Source organism: Apteryx rowi, unplaced genomic scaffold, assembly GCF_003343035.1.
Source record: "Apteryx rowi isolate R43461 unplaced genomic scaffold, aptRow1 scaffold_230, whole genome shotgun sequence".
Classification (NCBI taxonomy): Eukaryota; Metazoa; Chordata; class Aves; order Apterygiformes; family Apterygidae; genus Apteryx; species Apteryx rowi.
Window position 1 is genome coordinate 84,075 of NW_020448642.1, and position 25,819 is coordinate 109,893.

Consider the following 25,819-nt stretch of genomic DNA (forward strand, 5'->3'; position numbering starts at 1 on the left):
TTATTTTTACCATCAAAAGTAATGCACTCTTAATCTGGACTAACAGGTCACACATGGAATTATTCAGGACCTATCTGACTCAGAAAAACTGTGCATGTGACAAGACCCATATACTACATAACCATCCTATTATAGCTCTCTTCATTGTTATTACTTATTCTGTTCAGTGAAAAGCAGAATTTTATCCTTTAGAGAAGTTTGCATTTTCCCAGTGTACACCATGAGGGAGTCAAAATATTTGTTACAGGCCATCCATAAAGCCCTCTAAATACACATGCCCAAAACCTAGATGCAAACAAAGTTGAGACTCAACATTTAAAAAAATAGGGGAAGGTGAGAAAGAGATGTTTCTTTATATCATTATTATCAAACAAATTTTACGCTATAATGAGGCTACTAAGAATTTCAAAAGTTCTACACAAGCTGATTTGTCATTTATTCAGTTAGTGTGCTCTACTCAGAAAAATAAGGAATGCACCAAGTGTTGTTTTTTTTTTGGGGGGGGGGGGTTCTGGGAGGTTGTTTTGGGTTTTCTTTTGGTTATTTAAACAGATTTCATCTTACCCTTAATCCAGCTTAAAACTATTTTGTTCCTACACCTCAATATGAAAAATTAGTCACAAAATAGACAGGAATTCTATTGTCCAACTCTGTACTTTTCACTATTCTTTCTGAGAATTCCATTTTTAATTTGTATACTCTATGGTGAAGGGACTAAAGTAACTTCAGAAAGAAGTGTATTAGAATGGAATGACATCATATTATTACAGTTACGGTGCTTAGCCACTTTCCAAGACACCACTCTGAATTATCATCAAGATAAGGGTAATGATGATCTGCTGAACTTAGTCCTCCATCTTACTATATTAATATGTGCATTTTTTGCTCACTCTAATGGGCCATACTTGTATCAACCTGTGAAGGTGCTCAAGGGAAGGATCAGAACATATCCATTTCCTTTCATCTGGTCCCAGACAGATGCACAAAAGACACAGTCCAGTCCTGGTCTCCTTGGAAAAGACAATCTCAGACAGACATCCTTGAAGTTTTCTTTTTAACTTTCAGAAACTAATCTATGCCTCTACTGTTGACTGAATTCCTTGCCACTCCCTAAAACCTGGTAAGATAGAAGGCAAAACATTTACCACTGCTGTTGAAGAAAGCTTTGCCAATAAAAGATTTGCTGTGTATGAAGCACTCAAAAGACAAGAAGTCAGCTACAAAGTAGGCCCATGGAGATCAACATCTGGTTTTAATACGAACTGCCAGACTTCGTGGTTTTCTAAAAAGGAATACCTCCACAGTTCCCTCACAATTGCAAAAGAAAGAAAAACATTTTCTATACCAGTGTCAGAGTACTATGTCCTTTTACTAGCAGGTAGAAGCAGCATGTCCTCACTAAAACCAACAATTCTCTAACAAAACAGAGGACGAAATTAACCAAACTTCAAATTAAAAAAATATTTCATTTGTATAAAAACTTATGTTGAATAGATCATTTAGTTACTTACAAAAATACTTCTCTCAGTCTTCCTTTTAAAAAGAAATAATCTTTCCTTCTGAATCAATTAAGTGACTTTTTTCTTAGATTATGAAAATGCCTTTATAAAAGATGATCTCATTTAAAAATTATAAAAATAAGACAGAGACATACCGTCAGCAGACTGGGTAAACAAGGCATAATCTGGATTAACTATTTCACTGGATAAAATATCAAACCACTCACGCACCACACCCTGTCCCTGCATGTCAAAAGAATAAAACAACATATTAGTACATAGAACTTCCACTGGACAGTTAAGCTATGTAACCACATATTTCTTAGTGAAGTGTAAGAGTTCTTTTAACATCAGGATTTAATTCAAAACATTACATGTGAAAAACTGAATTAATATTTCTGCATATAAATAGCATAAAGTAGTATGTGATTTTACCCACCATGCCTTCTTCTCCATGAAATCGCACAGCAATCCCCTGCTTTAGTTTTGCACAATTTGCTTTAGACACAACTTCACAGCTACTCCTAAAAATAGAATCTAAATATGAAGAACCAATTAAATTAATATCTTCATTCATTGTCACAATAATAGTACGCATTTCAAAAAATGTACTATTCTCTTCATAATGTAATACCTCTGTGAACCAAAAGGATGTCATTTTCATTGACAGGCCTGTGCACCATGTCTGAATCTGGCTGTCCTGAATGTAGATGTTCATAGAACCATTCACAGCGATCTTTAAATGGCTACAAAACAAGGGGTAAAATGTTTGCAGTATATTAATCAATTCTGAAGCTGGTAATAAATCATTTCCCCAAAGACACTTTAAATATAAACATACAGGGATGAACTCTAGTACTGAGTAATTAATTGACAATAAGCCATAAATTTTAAACAAGACTTCACAAAGGGAAAAGGAAGACAATAAAACACAAATATCACTATTACAAACACATAAAGCACAATTCTAAAGCTCATATTTGAATTTCAAAAATAAGCTTTTGAATTGTCAGGGTCTTAAGTCCAGACACCCAATGTTAGGTTGGCAATTGAATATATTTGCAACCAATTAGCTCACAAGTTCAAAAACATGTACAGAATCACAGAATCACAGAATCACTGAGGTTGGAAGGGACCTCTGGAGATCATCTAGTCCAACCCCCCTGCTCAAGCAGGGTCACCTAGAGCACATTGCACAGGATTGCATCCAGGCGCATTTTGAATATCTCCAGAGAAGGAGACTCCACCACCTCTCGGGGCAACCTGTTCCAGTGCTCTGTCACCCTCACAGTGAAAAAGTTTTTCCTCATGTTAAGATGGAAGTGTCTGTGTTTCAGTTTGTGCCCATTGCCTCGCGTCCTGTCGCTCGTCACCACTGAAAAGAGTCTGGCCCCAAAGAAATGATTTCTAATGATCAAAGTTTTCTTTGAAGATAATCTCCATGTTACCACTTAGTACTTTAAATCAGCACTTGCTTATCCTTTATGTAGTTTCATAACCAGTCGTATCTGACTATAACAGGCCCTCACTAAATAGTTAACTGAAAAAGACTTACTATAATATTAGTATCTAAATATGTATTTACAACGTTTGCTTTGTCCTACTTTAAGTTATGAGATATTAGCCATCTGCTTTTTGGCTCACATTCAATCCTATCTGGTCTACAGAAACATAGCTATACTTGTAATCAATTTGTGCCATTTATTTTACAGATGCATACAACTACATAATTCCCATCTCACAAGCATGGCTGAAAAACAATTATGGATATGTCTCAGTGCATTCTGAGATGTGCAAAGAGTTGCTCTGTGCTACCTCAAAAGGCCATACGGTATTCTGGAAAGAGGAAAAGACTAGGCATGACCTTGACTGCTCGCCGAATCTGGGATGCAGGAAGACTGGACCATCAGTCATACAGAAATGGTTAACAAACTTCATCACATAGGGAAAAAAATACCACAAAACTTCTTACTATTGTGGGGGGAGAGGGAATATCTAGATAAAAACTAAGTGTTAGGTAAAGCAGCAAATTTTCATAATGGATTTTGTTTGCTAATTTTTCACTTAACTCTTCATTACAGGAAATTGAGAGCAACACAGACTAAGGACTTCTCTACACTAGCGTTCCCTAGAATAACTCTTCACTCTTGAGTTTTGTGTTAAACTGAGAAGTGAGTTTAGGTTCTGCAAGACATCAGGATTGTACTCAAAAAAGAAAAAAGYAGGAAATGGTAGGAAACGGAGCTAAGGTTAACATGACAGTATGACATTTCACTGAAGGAGCTGCCACTAATTTAACTATGGCCAAATCACTTTACTAATAACAGCGTATCTGCGCTCCAGTTTGTCTCAAAACACAAGTCAATTAAGGAAAAAGGACAGTTTAATTTAAAGTTCAATCTATTATATGTGTTACAAACAGATCTGATAATAGAAAGTCACATTGTTTAATTGAAAGTTGGACTTATAAGACTTATACTTAACATTTATAATCTAAAATGGACTTATACATGAATTTAAAAGACTTAAATGTACAGAAGTCTTGCTGCCTTGCCTGTTTAACTGATGATCCAGTCCACATCTCAGATTCAGAAGCACTGGAGGCCACACTTAGTCCTTCCATCTTCCCTAAATGGATTTTTTTTTTTTAATGCCCTTATATTATATTTTAATGCCCCTTATATTTATAGAAATTTTAAGTAAGCATTTCTTGACATTTACCTGTGCTTTTATGATGTGCATAAATCTGGACATTAGTTCAGGACACTCAAGAAGAAAATGAAAATGATCAAAAATTATTTTGGGGTTTCTGAAAGAAAAATATTTTAGATTAGAAGCCTAATGGTCACAGATCTAATAATAACGCTTCATGATACACCCAGCCTACATAAAAAGACCATTTAATTACTCAGAACAATTCCAAAAGCTACTTTTATTTCTGCAATGTTTTCCTAAATTTTGCTTCAAAATGACTTATACTACATCATCCTTTGTACATGGCAGATATGAGCAGTTCTCCAGACAGTAGACAAGGTTGTGAGCCTGGCAATCCCAGAGACACTCTGGAAGCAGTCAAGTGTACAAAGATGTCTTAGACTCTTAAGAATTCACTAAGTATAACACATCTGAAGAGGAAAATTTTAATCTGCCTCTAATTGGAAGGCTCTGTTTTGAACAAAAATGAGGAAAGAATCTGTCATGAATATTATACTGTTGCTCTGTGAACAAGTTTTTATTCACAAATGCCACAAAAATCTTACAAAAGGGTTGCTTATATATGCAGAACAGTCCATTTAAGACTCATCCCTGAATCATTAAAATACACTCCCTTGAACTGAACAGGACCATTAATGTGCATGGTACACCCATAACGACAATAACCTAAAAACATAACTCAGTAAGAAAAAAAAAAGGGAGTTGAATTATTTTGGACAAATATATATATATATGTATTGTTTATATATATATATATATATATATTTTTTATATATATATATATATATATTTTTTTTTTCCCCCTTGAAACTTACCTGTTAACAAAGCACTTAAGGACATCGTCGTGTTTACAGACAAATTCTATAAAACGAGGTGATGTCATCCTGTTTGAAGAAAAACATAAGATGCTTCTGTTTAATGAAACTGAAAAGAATTACATAAATTGTTGCTTTTTTTGTAAAATGCTATGTAAATAAAAACAACTGATTGTTTTTAATTATGTTAATTATGAAACTAAATACTCTCAGAAACATCAACATTATTAAGTTTACCTAATAAACCAAGGAAAAAGGCAAAAATGCCAGTGGCCAAGAAGATCGAGCAACCTGAYTGTTAACTCTGTATTAACTATATGACCAAAAAAAGCTCAATTAATGGACATACACTTTTTATCCATTGAATCCTTCCAGTTTTCAATACAGCAATGGAAGCACATATATGGAAGAACTAGATTATATGCGCAATGTACATGATATGCACATTGTGCTATATTCTTGTTAATTGGGTAAAACTCCCACTCCACACCTTGTAAACTGTAGTTAAGTGAGGAAAAGAGGCAGGAATAAACAATATCACAAACTTAGTGAACTTGTTACTAATGGAGGCCAAGAGGGTATTTAGTGGCTTTGAAAAAGCAGAACAGAATTACTTGCCAGGCAAGTGTCTCATACACTAGTACAGAATTTAATTTCTTCTACATAATGTTTGGAAAACAAGGGAAGGATTAACACGGATGCAAATTCTACTCCATTTGTTTACATGTGTGTTCTGCATTTTAAAATAGAAAACTACTTAATTGGGTCTTTTAGCTTCCACAAGAACTAATGAACACTTGTAAACCAGGATGGAACCCTGGCTCGTCCAGGGCCTAGGAAGGTCCGGCAAGACAGTGCTTCAGAAAGGCCAGGGTGATAATCCAAGAACACCTCCGCAAAATTTCTAGAGCTCTATAAGTTATTAAAAATTTGACGGCTATAAAAAAAGCTGAAAAGGATCACATCAAACGGACTTCCAACCACCAAAAGTCTGAAAGTAATTCTGTTCCCCACATCAATTTAGTCAAAAGAGCTGCTCATCTTACATAAAACTGAGCTATTTTCCTTGTCTCCCTTCTCCTGTCTTGAAAAAGAATCTCATCACATCCATTCCCTCCCTGTCCCCCACCCAAAAACCAGAAACAATCAAACAAAATCTTCCAGGCAAAGACCACGCATGGAAATTTTAAGACAGTTCTTCCAAGAAGACCTGAAAGTATTAAACAACGAAAAGAGGGTCTTTCTCCAACGGAAAGAAACACTCCTTACCTGTAAAGTGCCATACAAACTGTATGATTCAATACACTAAGAAAACACTTACTATACACTGTTCAGCTTTTTTGCTGAAAACTTGGGACGTTGTTTCAGCATATTAACAAAGAAAGCCTAGATTCAATATCAGCATTTGCAGAACAAAAGTAACCATGACAGGTAAAACAAAATAGCATTAATATTTCAAATGTTTTCAGAGTTCACATGCCTACCTTTTATTTACATTCAGTAATTTGTTAACCAGCTCATTTTTCACTTAAGCAAGAAATGCCATCTTTATTGTATAAACAGTAGGAACAATGGAAAACCATGAGCTCTGTTTACTCTCCTCCATTAAATATAGATATCTAAATCTAAAATTAGAGTCATTTTATATTATTTTATGTCTGGAAATGTCATTTAATGTTATTATATAATTTCAAATATTATCTGAAGGCGTCAACTGGATTGAGTTACATTGTTGTGCCAATTACTCCTATTCCTATGAAAATTTTATTAAAACAGAATCAGTCTCAGATTTTTTCACCTTTTCAACACAGTTCTGAAAAACCCTAAGGAAACCTGGGATGCAGGTGTGCTCCACCTTACTTTCCTGCATCCCAAGGAGTTCTCTCAGTTACCACCAGGTCCCTGAATGAGTCCTTCCTCTCCTGGCACCTATAGGAAGAACTCTCAGTTAAACCTATCCCATATCCACAGAGGTTCTCCATAAGGAATGGAACAAATGGAAGTGTGAAGTATGCCGAGAGACAGATCCCTTGACAAGGCTTGTCAGCAAGTCAGCTGGACACAGGAAGGGAGACACCACTCGGATTTCATCTCAGTATTAACACATAAAGTGAGAAAAAAATGCACTTCTTCACTTCTATAAATATTTCTGTTGTTCATTTGGATGTTGTAAATAAGACTATCAACATTTTATCTTAACAGGGTTTGATGGAGATTTCCAAGGCAAATAGCTAAGCAAGAGCTCCTTATTCATGGTGGGTGAAATTAAAAGTCAAAATGCAGAGGTGCTTGTTGAATGTGCTGATCTCTATCTCATCCTCCAGCACATCCACACAGGAGTATCCCCAGACAAATAGTACATGCTGATTTGAAAGCTTTTTTTCCAGAAGGCTTAGCAGAGAAAGAAAAACCTTCCCAGTAGCTGGAATAACCAAGAAAGTTGTCAAGTAGCAAAGCAGTGGGGACCTTGCCTGAATTTCAAGATTCCTCAGGGACTTTCATACCACCATACTTTCATAATCCTCAAGAGGGTCAAAGGATCCTCTCGCTGCAAGCTCACCTGCAGCTTTCTAGCTCACAGCACTTTGATGTTATACTTGTAGCTTACCAAGTAAGTTCACTTGACAAATATTATCCATGACAATTCAGGACAGACAGAGTTCAGCTACAGTGGGACACTCATTCTTTTTAAACCAGATACTGAAGGTAACAAACTTACATAAGTTGTAGCATCTGTTCCACACAAAATAATGTTTGTCAACCTGGGGCAGAATTCCAACCGAGTGTTACTTTGAGGTGAAAGCCTTATCAAATGAATCCTCGGCAATACAGCCAAATGAGTTTTGCCCCAGCTGTCCTTTTTACATACAAATTCCTATTTTTTCTGAGCTTGGTTATAGCTGGTTTTGGATAATCACATCAAATTTAGGGACGATTTCACATTATGAACCAACAGTAGAAATGGCTAAATTGCAAGAAACCAAAAGGACATTTCCTGCAAGTATCCCACAAGATTAAAAAAGCTATTAGACCTTCAATATGAAATCTGTCTCAGTGCAGTTATGGTCATAGGCAGCAGCACTATGGAAAATTTGCTCTGTTGTTTGGAGGTGCCATTAGAGCAGGAAAAAAACATTCAAATAATTGAACTAGTGAAAGCATTAGACAGCATTCCCCTGATTGCCATTAATACCATCTAGTCAGCACCAACATTCTTCCAAGAAAGCATATATGATTTTAAAAATATAAGAGTTTAGGTATAAGCAGGATCCTTCTTACCCCTGGGGCATCTGACAGGAGCAGCACATATAAAATGCTTGAATGACAGCACTTAGCCTGTTTGCTGTCATGGAGATAACACCCTGGCAATCAGCATAAGCTTCCTGCTTCCCGGCAACATCATATGTTTTCGAATCCCCAGTGTCAGCAGATAGTTCTTTTCTGCTCTCAGTTCCTGCAGTGGCAAAGGAAGGCGTAGGAGTAGCATCCTGGTGATCTGGTTCTTTCTGCTTCAGTAAAATAGAAGTAATGTTGGCAGAGTCTCTTTTGTTTTTCATCAGTTCTGTGGCTATAAGGACTAGCCATTCATCTAAAGAATGCCAGAGCAGTTCCAGCGGCTGCAACAAACATATGCAAAAAAGAAAAAAAATAACAGGACAGATTTACATTAGACAGAATTATCACATCATTAACATTAAGGAAAACAAGTATCATGCATATTATTAAGCTTTCAATGATACTTTAGAAGTCATGTTAGAGACAGGAGTCAAATCTTCACAAAAACTTCTTTACTTGTAGCCACAGAGTACATAAAGAGAAAATTTCATACAGAAGGAAAACAATCAAGTAGCAGATGGACTAAAGACAGAACAATTTAAAAAAGGTAGAACACTGAAGTATTTAACACGTTTTGGCCTTATGGTTTTTACACAACACTACTGCCTGATGGCTGCAGTCAAGCAGAGAGACAATGATATACATGCTGGGTTTTCAGAACGAGAGCATACCAGTTCTTTTTTCAGGTCCTGGTCAAAGAAGTTCCCCCTACCAGGTGGATGAAGCGCTCTTAAGTATCAAAAACCCTAGACAAAGCCACTGATATTCACACTCATATACATATCTGGTAAGATACCCTTTATGCATACAGCGAGATCACACAGGTTCTGATAGTATCACAGATGTCTCGAGAGTAAGGGTCACTAACACCTAGCTTTATGAAACAGAAACAAGTAAGTGGAATTTCACACCAATTTTTGAAGTTACTTATTTAATTTTTTTTTTTATTTTTATTTTTTAATACTGAACAAGGTCACTTTTTATTCAGGACCACCAGCTTACAACCAATATAATCAAAATCTGGCACAATTCTATCATTACACATCTGCTCTCAGGTGCAGGCTTACTAGAAGGGAGAGAAAGGACTGAAAACCTGTTGCTTTCTCAGGAGCAATTCAAAAAAACATGAGGATTGACTGTACTGCTCTCTACAGATGTTCAAGGGAACATTTCATAAGGTTACAGTCTAATGAATACAGGGATGCTTATTCTACTGGGAGGCAAATTTGACTAAAGTCTTTCATTGCATTCCAAAAACAAAAGTGATCATCTAATGCATTTCCTTGTCTATATATTACTGTTCCATCAACATTTTTCATCAATTAAAGCATTTAAAGACTAGTAGATACTGAAAATTACGTTCTCAGTTTCTAAAGCTGCCTTTAAAGACTAAGAGCTATTTGCAGCTCTTAGTCTACATCATTTGGGTTAGTGTCAGTATACCTAATAGCCATGTTCTCTCAATATGCAACAAATTATTTCCCATAAAAACTGCGCATTCAAAATGTCTGTTGAAATTTATGTGCTAAAACACTCCAGTGCTTCCTAGTTCTTAATAAGAAACTTGGGGAAAGGAAGCCTTGTGCTCCTAGTACCCACACATTTCTCTAGATGGTGCTCTGAATATCTCCAGCGTAGGTATCATTTTCTACTTAAATTTCTGCCATACAAGATCAAGTGCCTGGCTTCTTTCCAAGAATTACCTGCCAGACCTTCACCACAAAAAACAATGTAGAACAAGCATTCTAATGGAAAATAAGATTTATTGAACATATGGAAGAATGAAAATGCAGCTGTGCTCATACATATAACTCAACAAGAGAAAATTACTCAGTAGTTATTTACCAGAATATTCCCACCTCTCTGAAACAGTTTTCCTCTCCCAGCTCTTTCACTGCTTGTCAGACAGTTTTTCTACTGATATCTAGGGTCTTACCCTTAACTTCCCACAGACTTTGCATGCCCTTCAGAACTCTTACAACCGATCTGTTTTTCCAAAGCTAGTATTTCACAGATCTTGATCACAAATTCATTCAAAGGTGTAGTCAAGCATAGCGACTTAAGTATTTCACTTTCTTTTTTTCCAGTCTAGCTTCAGAATATAAAGCACTCCTCTCTAAATATTGCCCACCACCCTCATCCAAGGCTGTCAGCATTTTATGTCAGCAACCATGATCAGGCTTTTTCAGTTTAGTATGGACATATTCAGTCAAATCATTAGCAACTTTTTTTTCAAAATTGCATGTCAGCATTCTTCAGTTGATTCTTATAATGAACTGCATACTAAATACAAACTTCCACTCAACCTCACTTCGGAAAACATTTTTTGGAATTACACATCAGAGTCTGATCGAGTACCAGTCTCTTACAGCTGTATACCTAATCTCTCAAATCTAATGATTTAGCTATGCAACACCCTCCTCTTTACCCACCTAGAAAGCAAGACACTAGAAACCAAACCCATCATTTGCATTACACTTTCTTGTGCTCTGGAAACAGCTCAAAGAAAACCTTACATGGCACATGATCCAGCAGTGTGAAAGACCTTTCCTTCATAAAAAACGTATCAAAATTCAGATTACCTTGGACATTTCTCCCTACAACTGAATTCTAAGGCCAGTGGCAAATTCCATGTTAAAGGTAGTCTCCTTGAGAATTTTCAATATTGATCTCCAGTTCAAAATCTTTAGGTTCCATGAAAGAGGCTCAGTATGATTTGACTTTTTTTGTTTTTTTAAATATGGATTTAATTTTGCTTTGGAACAACAATCTCTATGGTTTCTTTAGTAGTCTGTACTTAGGAGTTACACAGTCTGTATCAAAAAAAACAAAAACAAACAGAGTTCTGGTCCACTGACATGAATGTCCCACATGCATCTGCCACTGCTTTTAATGAAAAACAACTTTTACCATAGGTTTAAATATCAGGACTAAACAATGAAGCCATACAACTGTCAGGTCTTCAGGTAGCCTCCATACCATTGTAATAACCTAGTGATATAGCTGGGGTTCTTTTCTTCCTTTTAATACCACCATGTTTCAAGAAAGGGACAAAAAGAAAAAGGGAAGATAGGAGGAAGAGTGAATGGAAAGTTGTCCAACGGACTCAGCATTATGTTTAATCTCCCACTACCCAGTTACTGTAAATCCAAGTAAGAACAAACTATTCTGACCTCAGCTGAAGTCAGCACTGCCAGACCAGTGTGCCCCATTGCCAGACTAGAGTAAGTCTGAATCTCTAGTTTTGTATTTCAGACTCTGAAATTTGAATCACCCTAAGAAATATCACAGGAGAAAACACTGGCCTGAAGGGAGCTCTCCGTTTTTCAGAATTCTAAAATAAATATACTCATTAAAATAAAAACAACAATAAACTTAAAGCCACCCTGAAATTTTTGTTTTGTTAGCTAATACAACAGTAGTATATATTTTGCTCATTTATTAAAACTATAAACATTGTTTTTATACAATTAAGAATTACTGATACTTTTCTGGGACAAGGTCAGTTGTGCAATACAAGTCTACTGCACAAGACTTAACTCCATACCAAATTAAGAAACAATTTTTTTCAGCATACAAAGTAGTATGGCCAGACAGCTAAGTGACTTTCCTGAAATACTACTTGTTTTGCAAACTGCAGTTCAATAATTGTTATTTTTAGTGAAATCTGAAATGATCCAGAGTTGAAAATCATGAAACCTAGCTTTTTTTCCTTTTTAGGCTATAAGTGAAAACTAAATGCAGGGAGATGAAGTCGGCTACTCCTAAAACCTTGACAAGAAAGTGTAACAGACTACTTTGTACAACTGCCTAACTGTAGATACACTCTTATTAAACATGCTTAGCATTTGCTTGTTACTTAATCTGGCATATTTTAGCCAATTTTAACTAAAACTATTGGAAAAATGTTGTCTTTAATAAAATGATACATGATTTGTATAGGTCACTGATTTTGGAAAAATCAGATTAAATTCACTATGGGACAATTTAGCTCAAAACATTTCAGTGAACAATTCTGAAGGACAAGTATTATGTACATTTTTCACACAGTACTTTTTTGTATCCAAGCACTAGTTTAATATTTATGAYATAAATCAATTTCTTATTAAAAGCATTTTGCTATCAGAAAAAATTTGTGTTTGTTTTCCTAGTATTCTAATATCATCCTTCCGTCCAAGAGAAGGAATTTCAAAAAAAAAAAAAAAAATTGAGCTACTTAGCTAAATATAGCTGTAATTAGAGTATCACCTTACACAACCTTATCAATGTAGCTCTGTCTTAAAAGTCATTAGTGGTAATCTGATGAACACACCAAATCATCAAATAAATGCAGTAATTTTAAAATATACCACTTTCAGACCAGTGCTGCAGGAAACGCAAAGGTTAAGGTAAGTTCACATCATGTAATCACTGGCATCTAAATTTGGAGATATGAATTGTGCTGTGCAAGAGGATGGAAGCAGATAGGCCACAAAATAAACAAACAAAAACCCTTCAGTTCTTACTATTTAGGTACTCCTCACCAACAAGTATAATAAACCTTCAGAAATTAAACACCTAAATGGCTAGCATCTAAAGCAAGTGCTTGAAAGCAGCTATAAATCTATAAGCTTGTGAGGGTAGTAGTAAACCGGTAAGTTTTAAAGTACGTAATAATAAAATGCAGGAATTTGGGAAAAAAACTTCATGATCAGAGTGCAAACAATGAACAGACAAAGAATTCAATTATTTCCGTCCATTTTGTGAAGCTGGATAAAACTGAATCATATGAACTCCCAATAAACCTCTAAATATGATTCTGAAGTTACATTAATACCATCTATTCTATTGCTTAATTTTAGCACATTTTGAGATTACTACACTGTTAAATATAAAATTAGAAATAAAATCAAAGTTTATGAAAAACAACTGAGTAACTAAACCTTCAAGCATCTAATAAATAATAAATTAAAATTAAACAAGAAATAAACAGAAATTATGAGATGTGCATCAGTGAATGTAAATGAATCTAGTGGAAAAAATAAAGAGAAGAAAAGAGGTAGACTTAACTTAAGAAGGGATAGGGACATCAACCAAACTTACTTCCTGTTCATGAGATGTCTGATTAATGAATGCATGCTTTGTGAAATTCATCTCTTTAACGTCTATCTTCCTAACAACATCACATACTTTTCTGACCTTGAACACCTGACTTCTTGGAGTTTTATTTCCATTGTAGCCCATGTCATTTCCATTACTGGGAGAGGATGGGCCAATGCGAAAGACATGACAAAATATCCTCACGATCCTTAAGAGACTCTTCATTTGAGCTTCATAATTACTTGACAAGCTGGGGGAAAAAAATTGAATATTTAAGTTTCTCTTCCAGATGAAACAATTTAGCATATCAAGGAGTAAACAACCTAATGTTAGGGTCTGATTCGCATGCTGAAAAAAAACGTAAGTTTTAATCCTAATAAATTTGAACTTTTATTCCCTGCACCAGCCCAGAAAGTCAAACATAAACACTACATTTTTATTAGCATCTATTCATAATTTTAACTGGAAGTTAAATAAAACAGCAAATTCCAGATCTTGCAAAATACTTAATTTGATTTTATGCATAGGTACACTTCCTATGAACCATATGTCAGAAACACAATTTACTACTATAAAGGACCTTAACATATGAAGCATAAATTTGGATACCCAGTTGGAAATGTTTTTCAATCCAGAAAAGATAGCATCTTTCAGTTCACTGGTCAAACTGTACTGACCAACTAGATATCCTGCCACAGCCCAACATCACCTATTATCCTAAATGCCCATAAACTACCTCAGTCAGATAAGAGATGAGGATGATAAAAATGGCACTGTTTCTACTCAAGAAAAATGATCTAAAAGATACTACATAAATGAAGAAAACTTACTGGTGTTGTTATCAATAAATATATTAAAAGTTTTACACCTTTTTAAATGAACTAGCCAATACTGAATTCTGTAAAAGTTCCTTTAGCACCAATACAGTGTAGAATCTAAGATATCCACAAGTTTATGTACAAACAGAACAGCCTCAAATTCAACTTTTCTTTCCTTAGACCCAAGCAGTAAAAATTATTCGATATGAACACATAACAGGAACTGCAAGATATTAAAACTTCTTGTACAAAATTCTACAGAGATAATATTTATAAGTGAGTATATATTCAACTCTATCCTTAAAGTATTTGTAAATTTAAAAGTATGATTAACTATATGATCGGCATACACCAGAAAACAGATACCGTAGAAGATGCTGTAAGCCTCTGATGAGATTATAAATCTGTTAATTCACAAATCTGTAAAACATCTAGTTTCAATCTACCTAAACTAGATCACAGAATTCTACTTCTGAATAGTGCTCTTTCCTCATTCTCCTACAGGCAAATTTGCAGAAGCATCTTAGATCTCCCACAATAATATAAATAACACAAATGTAGTGCCTTTAGAAAATTTTAAATGTCATGATGAATTTCTAACATTAGGTGTGCATAATACTCACTGTTCAATTGTGTCTAGGACTATTTGTAGCATCACAGTACCTTTATCATCACTTTGCCCTCCCTACGGTATAGGGGGAAATAAAGAGTAAAGAAAAGAACTTATTTGCTTACAGCAGTCAGTACATTTTAATGACTACCAGTGAGGTGTAAATTTAAAAAAATATATAGATAGATAGATAGATTTTACCAAACCGATATACAAAATACAACTTTCTTGCCATTATTTAAATTTCAGCCAGAGAGGTATTTGGTAAATCTGGGTAACAAAACAATACAAAGAGTGAACAGTGTAAAAGTAGGAACACTGAAGTCCCCCCAGTCAGGAAACTTGCATTACCTAGTTCAAAATTATTTACACTTACCAGAAGCTCTGGTCACAGCTATAAATTAGCATGTGGAAAATCTTTACTTACCTTCTTGTGTTCATAGATTCTATTTGTGTGTAACTTAAGTAYTGGAAAAAAATGTTTTGACTGAGCTTTATAATCCCTCGGCAGTGTTTTCCTCGTGACATTCATAAACTGAAAAAGGTTCAAGTGCTTTTCATAGTTTACTGATCCTTTTACTAGCATAAACACACAGCTAAACCCAATCTGAACCTGCAAAACCACATTATGTCAAATTACAATTATTTCTTGGAAAGAGGAAATACTCRTTGGGGTAATGCTAGCTTAACAAGCTCCCTGCTGACATTCAAGGCAGAACAACTCAGCCAGAAGCCTATTGGCACTCCAGGCTACCTGCTGTAAGAATTACAAAAAAAAAAAATTTTCTRCACTTTGGATTTAAAAAACAAACCAACCAACCCAAAACCAATTGGCTGGGGGTTAACACCCACAAAATTAACTTTCTGAAGATACTAGTTCAGCCATGGAAGTATCATTATTTGAGGTTGTAATGCAGAGTGTGCATATTACACCTATTATTTGCTGGAAGAGGGAGAGGGCAGAAAGAGGCCCATGCTCAGAGGTCTATATCCACCAAGTACTACCTTCATCCTCATTATGCTGATAACAAAATAATTAAGAAATACTTAGCTGAAGCTGGAGGTTGAAACCTCCAACACAGAACAGAATTAGAATAATCAGGGATGCAATTTTTTGCAAAACTGCATCTTTTAACAGAAAAAGAAAATAATCCTATTTCCTTTGAGACATATTACAATGTACCAAATATAAGTGGGCCAGTAAGAGGCCACAGGATGCCCTAGCCACAGGTATCTGGAAGTGCCTTCCCACCCAGCACAATGCAAAGCTTCCAACTTGTCTCCAACCTGAGCTAGTGAATCCACATTCAGCAATAGAGGAATAAATATCAGCTCAGATTCAGAGACAGTACAAGCACATACATATTGTTTCAAGAGCCTTACTGACATTGCTCGATATAAAGGAGTAACAATACCAATAAATCAAATCTAAATACAAAGTAACCAATTTAATTTATCTTTGAAGATATTGAAATAGAAACAAATACTGCCTCACATGATCTAATCCAGCTCCCACGATTTGACAATGTTCACATACAAAGCGAGTTTGAAACCCGTTCCTGCAGGCTGGATTTAAACTTTAGCACAGTTTATATGTTGAAAACCTACTGGCTCTACAGAAGTAGGAATGTGTTACAAGTTAAGCTGACTACACACCTAAGCACACCAACAGCTGAAGTTCTTTAAAAAGTTATCTTTGCAGCAACAATATAAAATGGCATTAATACTTCTTTCCACTTTAACCCTAAAAGTTTGTGGGGTTTAAATCTTTTATGTGTATTCTTTGAAGCAAAAGCCCCTCAAAACAAGATGGTGATTAACAGGGTCACGAGATCCCTAGCAACGCCTAGGAGTTCTGACCTGCCATTTACAAGCTGGATTCAAACTTAACATGACTGATGGGGAAGGAAAAAAAGCAGCTAGAACTAGAGTATATAATTTAGTCTCTCAGCTAACTGATGGGCTGCTAGAAGCCCCCAAATAGCTAAACAGAAGCATTCAAAATCCTATTCTCCTACAGCCTATGCTGACACTCTCTCCAGATACAAAATGATCTCTTAACCTTCATTTTTCCAAAAAGTTATCCAGAACATGTTACTAAGGAACTTCTACCATGCTTTCATGCTCCTGAGTCCTTTCAGAAAACATTTCCTTAGCTTCTAATAGACATAAGAGTTAAAACAAATTCTGCTAGCTATTGAAAACTGTCAAATTTTACTGATCTTTCAACAGACTACAGATGATGTGTTTTATACGAAGTCCCTCAAACAGAGGCCACAAACGCTTGTAAAGCATACCAAGAAAATATGCTTGTTTATTTTAGGTGCTTTCCTAAGTAACCACTACTTGCACTGCTGAGACAAGACACTGTTAGATGCATTTTTGGTCTGCTGCAGTGCAGATGTTCTTATATATATTATAAACAAAAGGACAGTGGATCTAACAAATAAGACAAGTCTGAAATAACAAAATTCTCCTCAAACACGCTAGGAAAGCATACAGAAAGTAAAGACGTGGAACAGAAGAAAAAGGAAGAAAGGAAAAAAAGGAATGACAGCTGCTAAAAAGCTTCCCTTCCTAGAGCTGATACAGTCAATTCAAACAAACAAAAAACATTTTTCTTCCCCCACAACCCAAGTTTCTACTTGCCAGCAGCTACAGGAAGAGGACACCAACCTTCTCTCCCGAAATCCTTGTGAAGGCAGTAATCTAAACAGGCACTGTCATACAGATTCAGATTTGAGACCCATCTATTCCAGCATGCAGCCAGCAACAGATGGTTTAGATTCTTAACCCTATTAAGTAGCACTAACTACTAGCTAGGTTAGCAACCTACTTATGATCCTCTGACACTTACCTCAGCAGTTTGTGACCATTTGTTGTAGCAACTTCAGCAAGACTTGTTAGGATTTTATGATACTGGCTTTCACTCTGCTGAGACAAGTGTTCCAGAACTTGCCGCAACTGGTACATTAAAACAAAAGAAATTGCATAATGTCAAGGAGTTGCATTTGATTTAGATTTGCTTCAGATCACTAGCACCCAAGCTAGCTGTAACTTCTAGAAATGTTAATGCACACTTCTCTATTATCCAACATCCAGTCTAACCTAACATTTCATTACATCTTGCAAACAAGTTTACAGAAAATGTATATATTTTATAGTCAGTTTATAGACTATAGGATATAATTATTGTATGAGTGCTAAGAATGCTAAATGCTTAGCCATATAGTTGTAAGTTGTACAACTTAAACTTATTTTCATCTGAAAAATAAATGGAATACACTTTCAAATTCTGAAAGCTAAGAGCACACTTACTTCAAGTTTCACAATTCTACCATTTACCTGTCTCCCCAGTTCACTCCTCTGCTAGTTTATGACACAGTATAGATGAACCTTGGATTCTAGAGTTTGCTTTCACAACCTTCATTCTTGCTCAAAACACTGAATACCCTCTCTCAGATAAGAAGTCATATCCTGCTAATCAATAATTCCTTATAGTTACTCTCTCTTCTCTAATTTGCCCTTTTTCTTGCTAACACCATCATTTGGCTCACAAGGACTAGAGGCTGCCAATGCCCAGACACTGCTCTGCCTTCAATTCCTTTGTTCCACACTTTTCTCTGGCCTAAGCAGTTTTTTGCAGATAAATTAACTCTTCAGCAACACTGCTCTTCATGCATCCCTGTGGTTACCTCCCTTATCTCACTCTCATTTTCAGAAAGCTTGGTAAACTTTTTCATAGAATTACTGAAAAGTGGGATGAAAAGGAACCTCATGAGGTCATCTAGTCCAACCCTCTGCCCCAAGACAAGAAAAATTATATCTGTGATCCAGACTGGCTTGTCTAATTTGTTTGGCTTGTTTTTAAGAGCTCTTCAATTCTGGAGGCTCTGCAGCTTCAGCACATGATCTCTTTTAGTACTTCACTATGCTTAACTATTTTAGAGGTTCTCTCATGGATAAGTTGAATCTCTAGCTACAAATTTCTATGGCAATACCTTTATCTCATTTGCTGTAAAATGTTATTTCTTTGCTCCTTTGAGCAGCCTTTCACATATTTAAGATGACTAGCAAGCTTCTTCTTACCCCAAGCTCCTTTAAGCTAAGTAACTTCAGTTCTTCAAACCTTTTCATAGAGTCCACATTTCCTATATTTATAATTCTCATTAATCTCTTTGGCATCTGTCCAATTGATCTTCATGTTCCATGAACACAGTCTCCAAAGATGGACAGGATATTTCAACTAAGATAGCCAATGATGACTAGTGCATAAAGATTGTTTCACGTGTCTTACAGGCAACAGAAATTCCTTTATTCTTTCTCACTCACAATCTCAAAATCATGAGATTTTGGTCTGCTGACCATCTGACCATCACATCTGACCTTCAAAACCTTTTCTACAGAACTGCTCCATAGGCAGCAGCTTCCCATATTGTATTCGTACATTTATTGTTCCTGTCTAAACATAGGAGCCCTGTACCCTTCCCCAGTGAAACCTACCCTTTCTGCCAGCCGTGTGTTGATAATATTTTTAGTTTTACAAGAAAATTTAGAATTTGAGTCCTGACTTCTAACATACCTTTAGTCTCTTATCTTCATGTCATCACTTTAATATAAAACGAACTGGTCTTAACCAAGACTCTGGGCAGAAAAGCTCAGAATTAAGCCATAAAAGAACCATACTTAATATATTCTTCCATTTTGACAGTGAATATCAGATCTTTCTTCTACGTATACCTCCACCACTAGTCACAGACAGAAAACACTTTTTTTTCCTTCTTGTCTTCTATGATAGTATGTTTTCTCATTTACCTTTCTTTAGAGGGTCTTTTTTGTTCTGTGGTTTCAGTTCTTTAACTTTACCTTTTACTTGAAATCCTCTACACCATTCCCCCATTCTTCTAGAATTCTCACCTATCATCTTACCTTGTAAAAGTCAATTCAGTCTCAGAAATGTAAACACTGTTTCTGTACACACCTGTGAGTGCTCAGTCTTGTAATGGAAGCAATGGGATTACAGAGAACAACACAAACTTCAGAAACCTGGCAAACCAGGTTCAGTAAAGTGGCAGCCAGCACCTTACTGCACAATACTACATGTAGTTTTTTTGTTTGTTTTTTTAATCTAGGGTCTGTACAATTATTCGCAGCTATTTTCAAACAAGCAATGTATTAAAAATCCATAAGTAACTGGATTTGGAAAGGAGGATAAAACCATCCCATACTTCCTTCCCCCTAAACATTGAAGAAACAAGTATTCTTTTACTTGCCTTTTTCTTGCTTTAGAGTGCACTAACCCACAATAATGCAATAAACAAGGTATAGAAGAACGACTGAGAAAGGAACAGTTTAGCAATAGTTTCATCTATGGCAATAATAAAAAAAGAAACTATGGTTGCAGTCTTTTACACGCTAATTTTACACATCAGCTTCATAAGGATGAGTGCTCACTCCAAATGTTCCTTTCGTTCTAGATGATTCAAGATGTGAGACACATCCTAGAATGGATATCTGCAGGTAACGATCAAGTGAAGGAAAACATGCCCAATTACACAAAATAATTGTGTATTTAGAATGCTCTGCCAGCACCATTTTTATGAAAGCTTGCAAAAGGTCTGCCCTTTCAGTTTTCATACTGTCTAGATCACTTTGCCAAGTTCACAAAGTTAGAACACTAGATTAAATGGATTCTACATTTAACCCCAAATTCTCTTGTTCAAAGCTAAGTTAAGACCATAAATTCTCCATGGGAACAAAACAGTGCTTAGTGGCTAGCTATTGTGGTATTGATAGCGTCTTCTAATCAGAACACCCATATTAAACAATCAGATCTCCACAACACAGACAGATTTGTGGCTATGCAACACATAATATTGTATTACCATATTTTCCCGTAGATCTTCATTCTGCGTCATTTGAATTATTGTCTGGAAAAGTCGAGGATGGTATTGTATTAAGACTTCACAAGTCTCTCCATACCCACCCTAAAAAGCAATAATTCAAAGAACATTTTTAATTAAAACAAATATAAGAATTTGGGTTTTATAACATTGTAGGTGTTAAAACCTACTGAGGAATATAAATAGCTTTAAAAAAAAAGTTTAATGCAGAAATTTAATCTTAAAATAAACTGAAATTCAATAAAGTGTCAAAGTTAGATATCACACGATGTTTGGGAGAAGACAGACTGATAACCAAATTCTTTCAGTTTATCAGCTCATACAGATCCCCTCCCTTTCTCCTCATTTATGAAGCTTTAGAAAGCCACAGTTACTTTACACTGGAACAACATTTCCCCTGATAATTCACCAGAGATTAAGAACAGTGCAACACTTAGCTCACTTAGCTCCTCTTCCTGTTGTTGATGGATGACAACAGTCCAGCTAATTACATCTGGAATCTCATCCTTCAAAACAAATACTTTTTCCAAATGTTCATACAGCACAAATCTGACTTGTTAAAGGCAGAAATCGGATAAACCCATTAAAGGGTCATCTAACATTAAAATTATTATACAAATATGATTCCACATATGCTCCTAAATCAACAGCTCAGACTAACTTCCCAGAACCTTTTGGGAAAAAGGTTGCTTTTTTTGGAAAAAAACAGAATTTGCATTTGTGGCTTATTTACATCAAATCTTATTTAACACAGTTGCATTTTGAAAGAGGCACCCGACATTTGAATGCAAACATCAAATTCAACACTGGAAAATGAAAAAATGTTGACTATGTAATTCATTCAGTGTTGCAACTCTAGAGGTCCCTTTCTGTTTGTACAATGGTTTACAATTCCTTTAATGACAAAATATTAAGTTGTTTCTGGTGCCAAGGACCTAAACATTAGAACAATTCAGAATCCACAAGGATGAATATAAGTCAGCTCCCCAAACTTGTGGTTATATCACATTGGCAAGGAGTATACGAATCTACAATTTCAGTCTACCAAAAACACGTATCTACATGGAAAAGCAAGCCAGGAAGCAAAAAGTAAAACCCTAGATGTAAAATGAAAGAAAGCATTTGGTTTCTCCTTTTTTACTTAGTATCACAAGCTTGTCTTGACTACATGATCTCAAAGGCAGTACCATCACTAGGAAACGGCAAACATCAGGTGTCATTACTCATACCTTAAAAAGAAAAAAAAAAGGGGGGGGGGAAGGGGACACTAGAATTTGGATATTGAGAGTGGTGCCCATCTTTTTTAGCCTGTCAGGAACTGTAAAAATAGAGACAGAAGCAGACATTTGAAAATCCAGTCACAACAAAGGAAGAAGGGCATCATTTGGACACATTCAATATGCCTCATCTATTTTTGATGCCTTATGACGCTTTTAAAGCTTTGGGTTACAGAAGATGAGAGCGATAGATCTTCTGTTAAACAAACCTCACCATTTTTTATAGACCACCTCCTCGTTAGAAAATAATCACCTTAAGATGAAGTGTAATTGGATCCATGAGTCAGGGGTTCTGGTTCAGAAGATGCATTGCCTGTTCATCAGGTATAGCTATGTTTAGGTTACACTTTGGGGGATTCTTCCCTTAAATGATTTACACACCTTCTATCTCTCTCCTGCATGTACTTCCTTCGCAAGGGGAAGGATACGGTATCAGATACACCTACAGTTGACTCTCACACCAGAGATTTTTACAGATTTAAAAAAAAAAAAAAAAAGTAATGACAATTCCTTAAGCCTTGAAAACAAAGATGTACAAAATTCCATAATCCACAAGGAATTAATTACCTGAGTGTTTCAGTCTAGTGCAAATAGCTAAGAAAACTATGATTTAAGAGAAGAACTTACAAGTTCTTCTGAGATTGTTTTATGACTGTTTCCCCTTTTTTTTTTTACCCTCCTCCTCACTGAGAACATGTCCCTTCCTGACACATACTGGAAAAGCATGCACACCCTTGCATACTCAATATGGCACACATATATATGCCAATACTCAAAAGAACAATATGCAAATGAGCATTAGAAAAGGGAAAGAGTTTTCATAATAAGGAAAGAAAGCACATTTTGCAACATGAAGGATTCTTTCTTCGATATTCTCAGATGAAATATCATTGTCAGAATCCTCTAAATCATTAACTGGGATTCCATTAAAGTGGCACTGGCACAGGCTTCCTGTAAAAGAACACTTAAATATACTCCAAGTTCCTGCAAACACCAGAAGTAGGGCTTCATCACAGATATAAAAGAGGGTGAATGTTAGGACATCCTTCTATGTGAAGAAAATATTCCACACTAAGTTTTTGAGGAGACCTCTGACTTCTTCAATGGAATTTTGGCAGAATCCTCTTTAAAAGGCAAGGTATCAGCTGGACACTCGGAATATTTTGTAAGAGGAAAGAGAGGACAAAAAAAGAAAGATCAACATACATAAGTAATATCCATGCAAGATGGAGTAATCCATCTAAAGCAACCAGAGAATCTGTCCCATTGAAGGAGTTAAGCATTAGAAACTAATTGTGAAAATACACAGTTTTGATAATAAAACATGAAAAGTATGTTTAAAAACACAAAGAACTGTTTAGTGTTATATTCAAAATCTTGTACTTCTAATTATTCCAGGCATTCTACTTAAAGTGACCCAAAGACAGTAATATGCTTAAGATTCTCTCCTGTTGCTACATGGAGTTTTTTATGGCATATTTACACACTTCTAAAACGATACACCACCTTTTTTCCACCTGCTATTCTGGAAACGAAAATAGCTAGTTCCTTTGTTGCCAGCACCAACCTTATTGCATTTGCAAAGAACTGGACGCAAGCTAATTAACACTAGCATGAATTTTGGAACCTGACACCTTATAGTACAATCAAGACTTGAAATAAATTCAAAATTGTTATTTCTATTAATATGCTCTATCCTTATTTTTCTAGGAACAGGTCAAAAGAAAAAAAAAATCATAAAATAGAGACTGGAGTTGAGGATTTATTAAAGATTTCTCATATCCAAAAAGTAATGCTGTCAATAACCTAACTTAATCAAGACCTTCCACAGACAATCAATGCAATACAGTTTTCAGAATTAAATATTCCAAAAATATCTCAAAACATACTGAAAACAGCAGTCACTACCAGATACAGATAGCTACTTCAACTACAGGTCCTAAGGAAAATGAGTAATCTTCAGGATTTAAGTAACTTGAGAATATTTTAATCTCTTAGCGCAGCAAAAGATTTGAGTATTGCAACTTCATCCAACTAGACAATCACCAGGTTTACATGATGCCCACTAAGGGCAATGATTTTTTTTTAGTCTCCAATTCAGTTTTCTACTCTGCTGATTAGTAGCAAAAGGTTTAAAATCTTCCTTTTCTTCATTACATGTTATTTACATATTAACCTTAAAATTCACCCTGTTGAAAAATATATAGGTGTTCACAAATCACAGAAAGACACACTAGCAAGCAGTACAAGCAACATTTTGCATCAAACTAGAAAGAGRGTGTTTTTTACAGCAGTTGAGAACATGTCAGACTTAACAGCTTTGTTCTTCAAAATTCATCATCCAGATGTAGCAGTTGGAATACCTTGGAAAAGTAGGACAGCCAGCAGCATGTAAGGGTTTGGGAGGGCGGGGGGTTGTTTTTTTAATAGTAACATTTCTTCAAGAGAAAAGAAAATATATTAGTTAAGGTGGTAAAAATTACTCCTTTCTGAATGTCTTTACCTCCTACTTTTTAACAGTTAAGCACACAAACACCTAAACAGAGCTTTTTACCATCAGACAAAGAATTTCCAAACTTTCTAGTCTAACAGAGTTCTGCAAACTCTTTGTTTTTCCAATTTTGCAAAGTCTTTAAAGCCTTTAATGAGATCCCATTTAATGAGATCCCATTTAAGACCTTTGCAAAGGGTACAAACTGGGAACCACTGACTTAAAGGTTGAAATTTATTTTTGCAATTCTGTTTTGCAAAAGGACTATAATCTTTCACAGGTTTTCATATTAAAAAGACAACATTAATCAGCTGATATTGTATAAACTGATAGAAGTTCACAGAAAAAAAGCACTGCTAATTCAATACCTGTACACAGAGATCCAATGGAGTAATGCCATTTTTGTCTGGTAAATACTTGGCTCCTCTCATCAAAAGGATTTGTGCTGTGTCTCTCTGACCATGACTATTAAAAACCAGAGAAGAAAGAGAGTTAATACAGCACTTCATCCAAGAGTGATAAATCTGTTTCTACTTCATCCAACTAACAAAGCAAAATAAGGTAGGAGAAAACACAAATAGCTGCATGGTAGAAAAATAGGGATGAAAGATAACGCTGTTGATATTCCTTTACTACACTTCAAGGTCACTGCAGAAGCATACAGCAACACTGCCCAGATATGGCCCATTTATGAAACCAGAGTGGTCCTCACCATTCAGCAACAATCTTTGTCTAGTCTCATAAATCTGTATGAGCTGTACTTCTGGCACAAAAAGAGCTCCATGTAAATTTACACCCTAACTTACTTCACAGGGCAAGTTATCTTTACTACATGAGTTGTTTGCTCACTCTTCCCAGATTCTGACACAATCTTTGTGAAAAAAAGTCTAACTGCGTTTTAACTATCAGAAAGAGATTAATAAAAATATTTAATTGATAAAGTGTCAATCTTTTGCACAACAGATGTAGCAAAGAGTGATCTTTTAGAGTAATTGCTTTTTAAAAGCAGTAAATTTGAATGTTTTGCCTAGTCTTTAAATGTAAAGGGTGATGACTTTTACTATTCCATTCAGAGTCTACTTCACACTCTCACTGGTCTCTCTGTATGTTACATAAGACACTTATAAATAATGTTTGGTGTTATTTTATTGTAGCCAATGATGGCCTATTGGAATAGTTGATTGTGGCAGTCCTGACTCAAGGAAATGTATATTACATATTCCTTAACACTTAGAACATTATTTTCCAAAACACTTTTGAAGAAAATGAAAAATTA

The 25,819-nt window shown here is 35.5% G+C and overlaps 1 protein-coding gene across 6 annotated transcripts in view; it reads right to left on the reverse strand.

Moving 5' to 3' along the window:
* Positions 1-25,819, reverse strand: part of HACE1 (HECT domain and ankyrin repeat containing E3 ubiquitin protein ligase 1) — a 73,727-nt gene that overhangs the window by 34,080 nt on the left and 13,828 nt on the right. For 4 of the 6 annotated variants that reach the window (XR_003253485.1, XM_026065711.1, XM_026065716.1 and 1 more), the window contains 10 exons: positions 24,912-25,008; positions 20,758-20,859; positions 17,730-17,836; positions 13,448-13,694; positions 8,309-8,646; positions 5,030-5,098; positions 4,221-4,308; positions 2,134-2,245; positions 1,939-2,036; positions 1,655-1,742 (listed from right to left, as the gene is read on the reverse strand). Coding sequence is in view for 5 of the 6 variants with exons in the window: in XM_026065711.1 (XP_025921496.1) it covers positions 1,655-1,742; positions 1,939-2,036; positions 2,134-2,245; positions 4,221-4,308; positions 5,030-5,098; positions 8,309-8,646; positions 13,448-13,694; positions 17,730-17,836; positions 20,758-20,859; positions 24,912-25,008 (1,346 nt within the window). In the remaining variant the exon portion in view is untranslated. The remainder of the gene's footprint in view (positions 1-1,654; positions 1,743-1,938; positions 2,037-2,133; positions 2,246-4,220; positions 4,309-5,029; positions 5,099-8,308; positions 8,647-13,447; positions 13,695-17,729; positions 17,837-20,757; positions 20,860-24,911; positions 25,009-25,819) is intronic. The other 2 variants (XM_026065713.1, XM_026065712.1) reach the window with 2 other exon arrangements.